The 12756-nt window shown below is 38.0% G+C and overlaps 2 protein-coding genes, 1 long non-coding RNA gene and 1 pseudogene across 3 annotated transcripts; 2 read left to right on the forward strand and 2 right to left on the reverse strand.

The window, feature by feature from the left end:
• Window positions 1-1893: 1893 nt before the first annotated feature.
• LOC103960963 (E3 ubiquitin-protein ligase complex slx8-rfp subunit slx8) lies at window positions 1894-3507 on the reverse strand. The gene has a single exon (XM_048591196.1). The coding sequence runs from the start codon at window positions 3128-3130 to the stop codon at window positions 2075-2077; it is 1056 nt and encodes a 351-aa protein (XP_048447153.1). The 5' UTR covers window positions 3131-3507; the 3' UTR covers window positions 1894-2074.
• Window positions 3508-7378: 3871 nt separating this feature from the next.
• Window positions 7379-8673, forward strand: LOC103960956. Its single transcript, XR_007261139.1, has 3 exons — window positions 7379-7538; window positions 7928-8038; window positions 8294-8673. It is a non-coding gene; the product is annotated as an uncharacterized LOC103960956 (long non-coding RNA).
• An 889-nt stretch (window positions 8674-9562) lies between these two features.
• On the forward strand, window positions 9563-10826 carry LOC103961680 (annotated as a pseudogene).
• Window positions 10827-11583: 757 nt separating this feature from the next.
• LOC125480394 lies at window positions 11584-12526 on the reverse strand. Its single transcript, XM_048591220.1, has 2 exons — window positions 12164-12526; window positions 11584-11919 (listed from the first exon to the last, which is right to left on the reverse strand). The coding sequence occupies exons 1-2, from the start codon at window positions 12524-12526 to the stop codon at window positions 11584-11586; spliced, it is 699 nt and encodes a 232-aa protein (XP_048447177.1).
• Window positions 12527-12756: the final 230 nt, after the last annotated feature.

Genomic DNA, 12756 nt, shown 5'->3' on the forward strand with positions numbered 1-12756 from the left:
AATACCTTCTGTAGTTAATTCATTAATCAAATGTGATCAAATATACAACAGATAAATTTCATCGACACCAAGTTTCTAAAGGACATCCAGGATACTTTCTCAGCTCTCAAAGTTGTTGTTGCCTGCCTTCCATGAGCGAAACTATACTCTTCACATATATCACAGGCAAATGATACACTCTATCGGGTGGAAAATCGTTATCCGGTGATACTTTGGGAATAATCGTTACAGCAGTTTGAATCGGAAGATCTTTATGGTTTTTAGTACCGATGTTATAGCAGACAATGCATCCATTATCCTCCACCAGAAGAACCTTGTCGCTCTTCCACATTGGCAATGACGTCTCCGGGTCGGGGTTCATTGACATCAGTGGGATCTTGGAAGCCAAGTGTTTTGTCCAAACACCACCCTTACCGTTAGCTCCACCACCAGAACCATCATCCATCACCCACATTTCAAGGTTAATTGATCAGCATCTGCAAAATGATCCAAGCGTAAAAGAAGAAAGAGCTGAGACTTACCAGAGCGCGAGAGAGACGATGAAACATTCTATGATGATGGAGGCCACACTGTCAAAAGTCTACTCGCATCGCGATGCACCACCATTTCGTGATGCGAATATACTACCATTTCGCGATGCACTTGGATCGCATAAGAGATTTTGAAGGAAGAGTTTAACAAAATTTTCACCAAAAAATCTTGTCCAATTTTGGATGTGGTGTTCGTCCAAAAGAATCCATTTGTAAACACGAGCGTGGAAACAAAAAAATCTGAAAAGCTTAGTAACATTTGAAATTTGTTTTCATTTATTAATAGAGAAATTAGATTCTTATTCTTCATTTTATTTTTATTTTATTGGTTGAATTTTTTTTTTAATTTTTGATGAAAATTCTTTGAATTCTATCCATTTTATTATTTTAATAATAAAATATTACATGTTAATATTTTAAAATTTTTAAAATTTATTTTCTCTAAATATATCCATTTAGTGTTGGAAACGTTACATTTTGTTATATTTAATTTGACCCCGTCACAAGACTCATAAAGCTTGTTATCAAGAGTGGTTGCATATTTTTTACACTTCTATATTAATTATTATTAATTTTACTCTAAGAAAAAAGCACTATTCATGATGGTTTGAAGGGTTTTAAAAATCTAAAAGACGATTTACACATCGTCAAAGCGTAAAAGATGTCACGACGAGCGTTTGCATAGTTTTCACACTTGTAAATTAATTATTTTAAAAATTCTAAATATTCTTTGATATTTTTAAATTGCCTTAGCATTTTTAATGTGCTTTAAAAAAAATTAATCTCACTCATGTAAGATTAAACAGTATGGGGTTTTGAGTAGTTCAAAATTATTAAACTAAACTTTTTTCTTATCAGGTTGAAACAAGTTACCCTGAATAAAAATGTTAAGAATTGCTACTCTTAGCGTGTGATCCGAGAATGCCCCGATCAGTTACTGTCTTGACATGAAACTCGTTATTTTCGTATTATTTCGGGTCGTGATAACATGTGTGTAAGAAGTTATAAGGGGACCCAAAATTCCCCCAGTACCCTTCCATTAGTTTTTCTATTTTTTTTAAATGCAATGGTAGCTTGCCTTAATAGAGAAGAGCTTAGATACAACATCCCTCGATTGTGTGAAAGCTAGACTTGTAGTCACTGGGAAGTTGAAATGTCTTTGCGAGTCTTCCTTACCTCCGAAAGGGATGGATAACCATGATTTGTCACAAATTATCTTCTTTTAAAAAAAACAACAAATAAAAAATGAGTTCGGGGTCCTCAAACTAACAACAAAAACAACCAGTGGGAATGGCAAATCGAGCTAGCCGATAGGTAATGTTGTTGGTCGAACATCGCACATAAAAAGAATACACTAGAGCGATTGCAACCATCAACCATCGCGACAGAAAGCATTCATTCGTTTTTACAGAAATCCGAAACTAATTAGGAGGGCAATACAAAAACGAAGAATAAATAAAAAAATAAAAAAGGCTTCCTCAAAAAACTCCAATTAAAAGTTGAAACTTGCAGTGACTTTTCTTTTACTTTTACTTTTTTCTGGTTCAGAAAATATCGAGAATTTCCAAGATGAAATTGTTGCAGAGGGGGCAATTGCCCCGCTGGACCCACAGCTCTCGGGAGCACATCCTGCAGAACGTATGCCCGCAGGGGATAAACGCCGCGCCTTTATGCCTAACCATGCACACGCAGCAGTTATACTCCACATTCCCTTCTTCCGCCGCCACCTCCACCTCCTCCTCCTCTTCTTCCTCGTACACCTCCTCATCCTCGTCCATCGTGTACCTCGACTCCACCCCCATCTGCCTGTCCGTCTCCTCCAATAAGTCCATCAACGACATCCTCACCGGCTCCGCCGCACCCGTCTCTCCCGACGGCACGTCATTTCCCGTCTCTTCTTCCGCAGCCAATGCCGCCGCCGCAGCTTCGGAAGCCTCTTGCGCCGCCACAGCTTCCCTCGCCGACAGTGATCTCTCCTCGTCCAGCGCCGCCGACAATCGCCGTCTTGGAGAGTCCGCCGCGACCTCGTCGGCCGTGAACCGCACAGAGCCCTGGCGCGAGAACATGGAGGCGTGGGGGTTGTTCATATCCACCTCGTCGGACGGAATCGAGGGGTTGGGGCTGAACCGGGTGGAGCCCCGCCGCGAAATCTGCCTCTCGACCTGCTGAGTCATATCGAGATCGCACTCCGGAGTGACGTAACGGACCGAGCTGCGACGCGAGTTGCGAGATCGCGGGTGGTGGTTGTGATTGGAACCGTAGTTAGCAGTATTCCGGATAGGGAGATCAGAGGTGGGGACACGGACGGAGGAGGTCCAGGCGGAGCCGGCGCGTTTGAGTAGGAGGCGGTCTTTGAACGACTTCCAGGCTTTCTTATCCTTCTTGCCAATCAGGGCCCGGTAGGACTTGGGCTCCTCGTCGCGGATTATATCGAGTAGGGTCCGACCCGAGATTATGGCGGGAAGTGCGGGCGGTGGAGGGGGCTGTTTGACGGCTGCAGGGGCCAGCAACACGTCGTGTAGGCTCAATCCGGCTAAGTCTCTGCCGTTGCTACTTGCTGACATCTGATCGAGAAGCGTTAGCCTCCGGCGACCTTCCATTTCACAGATTCACCAAAAATAAATTAAATAAACAAATTTAAAATAAAATGGAGGAATGAGCAAATCAGCGGATCGGAAGCATCTGTTCGATTTGTTTGGATTCTGAGATTTCTTGGGAAATGTAACTGAACGAACAATCGGGATCTATAATTTTTTTTCTTTCAGTTGAGTAATATACGCATTTTCTGAGGGCATCTAAGCAAAAAATCGCAAGAATACATACATTTTTTTATGTATTTTTTTAATTACTAAATACGTAGTTCATGCATCAGTTACCGTTTCCAGTTAAAAACCAGTTACGAACTATAATTTTTACGCGTATAATAAAAATAGTACGTTGCTACAATGAGTGTTGCCTAATAAATGCACAATGTGATTTTGTCGACCGTCCGCCATTTTGCGGTGTCGATCAACTAATTAATTAACGTTTGTCATCGTCATCGACATCATATTTCATACTAATTAATTAACGTCAAAATAAGATTTTAAAAGATTTTAAAAGTAATAGATTTGATAGGATTTAAGAGGATTAGAGACTTCTACAAAATTCATATGGATTTTTAAAGAATTTGAATGGATTGTGGTGGATTGTGGTGGAAGGATTTGAAATGCTAGGGGATGAGGTTGGATTTTTTTTAGTCCTGGTTATATATATTTTTGGCTCTCATATCCTACAAAATCCACAACTTATAGAAATCTTCAAAAATCTTGATTTTTTTAATACACTTAGACTTGGATGAATTTTAAAATCCTTTAAAATCTTTTAATCGACTACACCTAGATTTTAAAGGATTCTAAAATCCTTTAATTGACTACCCCTAAATTTGAATGAATTTTAAAATCCTTTAAAATCTTTTAATTGACTACACTAAGATTTTAAATTCTCAAATCCAAGTTTGACTACACCCCCTAAAGTCCTCCAATGCTAGATGAGAATTGCACAATTAATGTCGAACTCTTATGTATCGGTCAACTGGCTTCCTTCTTCAATTGATCAGCTTATTTGTGCCAATCGATCAAACTTCTTGTTGTGTCGGTCAATCGACATCACAATACACATTACTTATGCATTTTTCATCATTCATGGGAGAAATTTGGGTGTAAAGCAGTAAAAGTCTAAATCTAAGACGTTTAAGTTTACAGTTATGCAGAACTTTGATAGTGTTGGAGAAAAATGAAACTGAAAGTGGGTACATGCATGGGATACCTTACGTCCCGTGACCGTTGCTTCTGGTGGTACCGGCAGATACGATGGCTCCGCCATCTTTCAATTATTTAGTTGTTGCGTTTCTCTCTCTGAAAAACAATAAGAAAAAAGCTGAGATTTACCAGAGCCCGAGAGAGACAAAGAAACATTCATATGATGATGGAAGCAAAAAAAGAATTGTAATCTAGATAAAAAGATGAGAGAGAGAGAGAGAGAGACAGAGAGAGAGTCGATGCACCAGAAGGCAAATGCTAAGTGATGGATCGATAGCAAATTGGCAATGGTTGGTCTGTATGTTTGTTTTCTTTGTTTGCTTTAAGCCTAATTAGTAATTAGTTGGGTGGATGATTGATTGTGGTTGTTGGTTAATCTCTTTCCTTTTCTTTTTCTCTTTTTTTTTTTTGGTTTTATAATTTTTCCGATTTTAGCTCTCGAATTGTAGGGGAGGGAAAGAGAAGGATTTTTGGGGCATTTGGGGCAACGGGGGAGCGAGTCTTGTGGGAGGAGGAGAGGAGGTACTAGGTTCCCTCTACTTCCCCTTGTTTGTGGCAAGTACAATACTGTCATACATATGCTTCAATTTTTTTTCAGCTTATCAAACTTATTACGTGACGTGAGTAGAAATCTAAGTATAATCGATGAAGTCTTTCAGCCCAAAAGAAGTATTAAGGCTATACATATCAACATAATAGTTATATTATTCCTCACAATGGGATGAAAAGTTATAATAGTTTCTGGATAACGTTTTTGTTGTTTTTATGGGTTAGTTAGGGTTTAGGGTTTTATGGGTTAGTTATTTCTTTAGGAATTGTTCCGTGATCAATTAAAATAGAAGTAATGAATTTTGCATTTTTGATGTGGAATTTTCATACACGTCACTTTTGTTTGGTACCATTCATTAACATAAATTGGAGCAAACTTGTTAAAAGAAGCATTTCCCAAAGAGACAAGGGAAGGGGGAAGAAAATTAGATATACAAGTGAATGGAGAGTCGGAGGCACAAGGACGATGGGTATGGCATAAGTTGGAAGACAAAGTATGGAACTCAACTGAAGGAGGAGCATAGAGCAATAGGCATGCATTTTGTTTTGGTTCATAAGATAAGTGGTGAAAATAAAAAATGATGTTAATTAGGATGAGTAACGTGTGCGGGCATGATCTGATTTGATCATTCATGTATGTGAGATTTACAAAGCAAGAATAGTCACCATTGGATAGTAATGACCTACACATAAATACATCGGAAAAAATATATATACTAATATGTACTGATTTGAAGGTTTTGTTGTGGGAAATTCGTTTGTTTCAAAGATGAGTGGTTGAAGATGTTAGGTTGTTATGAATTTGGAGATAACGACTAACTAGTTGCAATCAAAGTATAGAATGTGCAGGTTTTTGCTAACTTAATATTGGTTCCACATGCCCATCATCTACTAACACTTTTTTATTTTTCTTTTCCATGTGTAATATATGGGGTGGTGTCAATACACCGGAGTATGCCATACTCCGACACTTAGAGCCATTTGATCCAATATTGAATTTAACAGTTTTAAGTGTCACATTATACATTTAAATTAGATCAAATGACTCTAAACATAGAAGTATTTCATAATTAGGTGTATTGAAAATAAAATTATAATATATGACTAGTAAAATAAGTTGAGGATCTCATAGACTTTTCAAGGATCTTGATCTAATGCAAGAGTGGGACATATTTTTAATGTAGGTGTGGAATTGTAGGTTATCTTTGTCTGTAATTTGTTGACTTCACATGTCTTGCCATTGTTACTTTAAATAGTGTCACTATCTCAACGAAGAAATTAATAGAGGGCGTGGGCAACAAATGTTATTTTTCTTTAGGGTTTTGCATGCATCCATAAAACGAAAAGTGTGCAGTTTCATGTGTTTAATTATTTCAATAACAATGCGTGATTGATTTTGAATGCCTATTACCGTACATACATAATTGCATATAATTTTCTTCTTGTTTAGAGTAAGACGAAAAAGATACTAACATGTTTGTAATTCATAAATGTTGACAAAACTATGCTGGTTTTTCCTCTCGCAAATAATTGTAGCGCTCTGCCAATGATTGGAGGAAAGGGGATGCCGTGTATGGACCGATCAAACTTGCTAGTCTTTAATCTAGTGATATTTTTCTCACCAAATTGAAAATGTCTCAAATTCCAATTTTTCGAATCAACTAAAAACAACTTGGCTACTCAAAGATGAGTAGAAACTTCTACTCAAAACTCTTAGTGTTTTAAGCACAGAGCTTTGTGCTTATGATCTGAACTGGTCATATTATTAATCAAATTGTAAAGATCATCTCTGCAAAAAAAATAAAAATAAAAAAAATAAAACTAAGGTCGTTTAGTCAATCTATTGTAACAAATACATAGATGGTTTGTAGTACTTTTACAAATAATGTTCATTTGTTTTTAAACAATTTGATGACTAAACGACCTTAGTTTTAATTGATTTTTTGCAGAGGCGATCTTTATATGGTGATTTACAATATGAATAGTTCTTATTATAAACAAGAAATTCTATGAATTCATAAAAAACAATTTTGTAAAATTTTGAGTAGAAATTCCTACTCATCTTTGAGTAGTCAAGTATTCTTCATCAACTAAGACATAAGTTCAAATTGCACTTAAACATCAGCCCAATGGTTTGATGACTAACACGTTCATATGGGCCTTACCAGAATGCTATGTCTTCCCATGCTATAAGAAGCCCAATTATTTTTCTTCAAAAGGCCAATTAATTTGGAGTTGTGATATTCATGCACTTCATTTTACTTCTCACACATCTTTTTAATTTTCGACCGTCAGATCAGATGAATTGAAGAAAATTAACGGACAAAAATTATTAAGGGGTGTGTGAGAAGTAAAATGGAATGTGTGAATAGCACATCCCTTAATTTATTAATTAATTTGAAACATTAAGCAGAGACTGCACAAATAATTCGCCAAAAAACAATTAAAAACAGATAATGCCAGATAAGCACCCAACTGAAAAATCATTTATTTGCGAAAGTGTAAAAAGCGCGGCTTCTAGATACTTCCATAGATTGTCTGCTTCCGAACATCTTTCCCCTTTTAGCCACCACCTCTCCTCCGACCCCAACACCATCAAAGCCTCCAGCAAGCCTTCTTCTTCTTCTTCTTCATCAATCTCTCTGGGTTGCTCGAACAGGTAAATTCAAATTTACCTCTTTTTTTTTTCTCGTTTAGGAATTTGGGATTTTGATTCGATGAAATCGTTAATTGAATTTTGATTTGTTTTCGAATTTCAGGGGTTTTTGTTGTATTTGTATTCTGTTTGGCTGTTTTTAGCTACACTCACACACTTCAATAATGTCCCATATCCTTTGCAATCGGATCTGATTCTTCCCCTGTTAATTTTTTCTAAATTGTAATGATTTATGCCCTGTTTGGCTGCCGAGAAACGCCGAGAAAATCACGAAGATCAGATCTTTGACTTCGTGTTGTGTTCGGCGTTCTCTCCGCAACCAAACGGATTGTAATTTGAGAATTGTGTTGTTTGTGATGCTCGAAGTGTTTTTTTGTTTGCCTTAACTGAAGCGAACGCGGAAACCACAGGGATCGAGACCGCGAAAGGGCTCAGGCCAGGTCTGGCGGCAACAAATCCAAGCCCAAAAATGACGGATTAACCCCTGAACAACGCCGCGAAAGGTATCGATTTCGATCCCTTTTTCTCTGAGCTTCACGCCTTTCGTGTTCAATGCATCGCTTGTGATTCAATTCTGAGTTGGATTTGTGTTTGTGATTCAATTTTAAATTGGAATCTTGCTTGTGATTCAATTATGAATTGGGATTCTGTTTGTGGTTCAGTTCTGAATTGGGATTTTGCTCGTGTTTCTGTTCTGATTTGGGATTTTGTTTTTGATTCAATGCTGAGTTGGGGATTCTGTTTGTTTTTCGGCTTAGGGATGCGAAAGCGCTGCAGGAGAAGGCGAAGAAGAAGGCAGCGGCGCAGCAGGCCGGAGGGATCAACGCCGGCGGCAAAAAATGAGATGGGATGGAGATAATGTGAAGATTAGGGACTACATTAGGGATTAATGTGATTGTGTGCCTTGTAATTGTATGGTGGGGTGGGAATTAGAAGGGGTTTTGTTTTTGGTTTGGGATTTGGAGTCTGTCTCTGTTTGAGTATTTGAAAATCGAGATGAACAATCAAATTTCAAGTGTTTGTTTTGGTTCTGGAAACTGCCACTAATGTGTACTTGTTAGATTCTGAAAAGCTTTCAGCTTTATAAGCCTTTGTAATCGTAATCTATTATTAAATTTGTTTCCGTTAGTTCTTTTTATTCATCAATTGTACATTGTGCGGTCAGTTTTTATTCAATTTTAATTAAAAAAATGTACAATGATTTTTTACCGTACGATGAACAGATGTGATTAGAGAATTCTCAAGATTTTTATAAAGAAGATTCGACAAGGATTCTCCTGGGACCAGCATCAAGATGACGATGATGGTTAATAACCATTTTGTTGGTTGTTGTTCACATCGGCCGCCAAGCTAACTCGGTGGCCCATAGACCAGCCTGGTTTGTCCTCTGTTGTGGAGATGAACGTACTTGGTGTAATGAACCTCCTACTATAATTAGTGATTTGCTTGTGGAGGATATTGCTTCACCCTGTACAAACTAGCCTGTTCTTGGCTTTATCAACGTTGGTGTCGAACTAAACCGATTTGATTACTTATATAACTTATTGATGGAATGAAGAATTCTTAGGGTAGGAACTGAACTCAAATACTCTTTATTCCTCTTCAGTGACAACTCAACGTGCTTACAATGATGAAGAAAAACCTGTATAGCATATCAAGCACGTCATTCGTAGGGCAGCTCACATAAGAATCATAAGGATTTTTGCATTAGGTCGGTTCGCAAATATTATTGGACTCATATGGTATGACAAATGACAGAGGATGAATTGGGTTTTCGGAAATTCTATCCGGTTTTGTACTTGTTTTCCTTGGTTGCTGAGAAATGTAGGAAAAGGAGAGAGATTGACATTTTGAGTACTGGGATTTTGGTGTTTTGTTCGGAATGGGGTAGCTGAAGGGTCTACTCTGATGCCTTCAAGCAATTAGTTTGCTGGATAGCTTGAGTTTTATTTGAATTTCGGTGTTTCGTTCAGCTCAATTTCGTTTTGTTTGCTTAGAATGCGTAGAAAAGGTTTGATTTTTAGCTTATGGGGACACTTGAAAATCAGAATAATGTTAATCCTGGTAGCTGATTGTGATTATTGTCACTGTTTATATTTTCATAGAGAGATGAATGAACATATTACGAGCCTCTCTTCTCATGGTCGTTTTATCCTTTATACTTTCAAGTTTTTGAACTACTACTGGAGCTGCTTTGGTACCGACCTAATTCTGTTGTATACGTTAAGCTAATCGTCATGCTGGAAATGTAAGCAACCGGAAAAGGACTGCGAGCTTCTTGAAGTTATAATTGAAGAAGGCTGTGATGTCAACACTGAATCTTACACTGCTCTTGTACCTGCCTATGGTAGGAGCGGCCTCTTTGACAAAGCATTTTCCCTCCTCGAGTTGATGAAGAATACTCCTGACGTCCATACTTACTCGATCCTCTTAAAATCCTGCCTGCAGGTTTTTGCATATGACAAAGTACAAGATCTACTATTGGATATGGAAACTCAGGGGATGAGACCCAACACATTCACATACAATAAGCTCATCGATGCCTATGTCAAATCTAAAAGATTTGCAGAGATGTAATCAACACTTGTGGAAATGCTTAGCGAACAGGATTGCGAACCTGATGTTTAAATGATGAACTCCATACTGAGAGCCCTTGGTGACAGCGGGCAAATAGAAACAACGGAAAAGTGTTTTGAGAGGTTTCAGAGTGCTGGGATCTAAGCCAATATCACGACTTTCAACATTCTTTTAGATTGTTATGGAAAAGCTGGGAAATATGAGAATGTGAGTGCTGTGATGGAATACATGCAGAAATATCATTACTCGTGGACGATTATGACATACAATGTGGTGATAGATGAATTCGGGAGGGCTGGGGATTTGAAACAAATGGAGTGTCTGTTTAGACTAACGCGATCAGAGAGGATCAAGCTAAGCTGCATCACACTTTGCTCACTCGTAAGGGCATACAGCCTAGCCGGTAATCCCGAAAAAAAAATTGATGGTGTTTTACGTTTTGTGGAGAATTCAGATGCGATGCTCGATACAGTGTTTTTCAATTGCTTGGTTGATGCTTATGGGAGGATGAGAGGCTTCACAGAAATGAAGGGGGTGCTTGAGATAATGGAGCAAAAAGGATGTAGGCCAGACAAGGTTACATATACAACTATGATTAAAGCTTTTTCCGTCAACAAGATGATTGGCCACTTGAAAAGACTCCGCGAACTTATGGAATCAGCAGAAGGAAGTCAGATGACTTTATTCCGAAAAGAAAAACCTGACTTTCGGTGAGCTCTTTTTGCAGGCCATCCATCCCTGAGGTATATTGTTACTCTACATTATCATTGTTTAAAAGTGATTCCTGATTTGTGTACATGAATACTGAATACATTTTTCTTCAAAGTCCTCCTGGGATTAGGGAAACCCTCTTCCATACAGTGTTAGCAATATTTTTCCTCAGCAGGTCCTTCCCAGTCACGGCTGGGGTGCCCCCAATGTATTAAAAGCATGAGGCGTGGGCGAGGCGTCCGAGGCGAAGCCCGGCTTAGACGTGAGGCGTGAGGCAAAGCCTTACAGGATTTAATTTTTTTTTATATATATGTTTTATATATTATACATATAATTGTATAAAAAATAATACTATGTAAAATAAACATCCATTCTCAATTTTTCATTCAAATCCATAGTCATTCAAAAGATAATATCATTTAAATTCATCATTCAAATGTAATATCACCCAAATTCATCATTCAAAAGGTAATACAAACAAAGAAAACAATCATTCATCCAAATCATCTTCATATAAATCAAAATACAAACAAAGATATAAATCATTCATCTAAGTCATCTTCATCTAAATAAAAGGCAACATCATCCTCTTCATTGCCAACTCTAGATGAACTTGTCGGGTATGTCATCATTTCATCAAAAGAATCTTCCGAATCATTCTTATAGTTCTACTTGAGGATTCTTCATTACCCCGTTTTCTTTTGTATGTAATAGGACCTCGAGGTTGAGTAGGCTCGCGAGGAGGAGGAGGAGGAGAAGACTATTGAACATCGGCATCTTCACGTTCTTTCCCTTTCCCAAGCATCCTATCCATGCAAGCAAACAACCCATTTCGCACTTCATCAGTATCTGAGAAATTATCCTCATATTGAAATTGTGGGTTTAAGTAATAGCCCGCCGCATGTAGTGGTTGATGAAGTTGATCGTCCCATCTACAATCTATTTTTCTCCAAATAGGCATATATTTTTTCTCCACTTTGTTAAGATTGCTTGCAATTTTCTCTTTTGCGGCATCCATCAACTCATATATAAAACCCATGGGGGGTCTCTCCTCCGAATCAACCTCTCTCAGAACACAAACAAGAGGAAGAACACCCTTAATGCAAAAAGAAACTTAACCCCAAAACTCACGATCATATAACACATGATGCTTAGCCAACTTTGCTTCACGGGATTTTGCATAGGTACTTTTCCGACCATTCTTGAGAGGTAAACAAAGCAACAAGATTTTCCTTTTGCTTTTGTAAGCTTTGTAGTGTAAGGAAAGAAGTGGCAAATCTAGTGACCGCCGAACTAAGAATTTCCGAATTGTTAGTATACTTTCTCATCAAAGCTAGTACCCATTGATGCCCATATAGATACTTTGAAATACACCTAGCACGTTTGAGTGTGTCATCAAACCATGCCATCTTAGAAATATCTTCTAGCATCAAATCAATGCAATGAGCCGCACATGGAGTCCACCACACCTTCTCTTTCCTCTCCATAAGTTTTGCCCCGACATTCTTGTAGTTCGAAGCATTGTCAGATATAACTTGAACCACATTCTCCTCCCCAATTTCTTGAATAACGTCATCCAAATGGCCATACAACAAATCTCTATTCTTAATAGAGGCCGATGCATCAACCGATTTCAAGAACCAAGTACCTTGAGGGTTATTGACAAGAAAGTTGATTAAACATCTACTTTTGCCATCCGACATAATAGTGCATCCATATCTCTTCCAAGCCTTTTGATGTTCTTTCATCATACTTTGTACATCATCAACTTCTTCTTTGAGCATCCAAGTTATATATTCATGGCTTGTAGGAGCATCAAAGTCGGGACCAAAATTGGATACCACTTTCATTGCATTAACATAATATTCATTATTTGCCGCATTGAATGGAATGACACTAGTGTAGAACCATCGGGCAAGTGCTCGGGATGCTT

This window comes from the organism of the source record quoted next, unplaced genomic scaffold (genome assembly GCF_019419815.1).
Source record: "Pyrus x bretschneideri cultivar Hongxiangsu unplaced genomic scaffold, Pyrus_bretschneideri_v1 Contig10, whole genome shotgun sequence".
Classification (NCBI taxonomy): Eukaryota; Viridiplantae; Streptophyta; class Magnoliopsida; order Rosales; family Rosaceae; genus Pyrus; species Pyrus x bretschneideri.

Coding starts and splice junctions, on each gene's coding strand:
- LOC103960963 (XM_048591196.1), bottom strand. CDS start 3,130: ATGGAAGGTCGCCGGAGGCTAACGCTTCTCGATCAGATGTCAGCAAGT.
- LOC125480394 (XM_048591220.1), bottom strand. CDS start 12,526: ATGTCGGATGGCAAAAGTAGATGTTTAATCAACTTTCTTGTCAATAAC. Junction 11,920..12,163: donor ATCTATATGGGCATCAATGG/GTACTAGCTTTG, acceptor TTTTGCATTAAG/GGTGTTCTTCCTCTTGTTTG.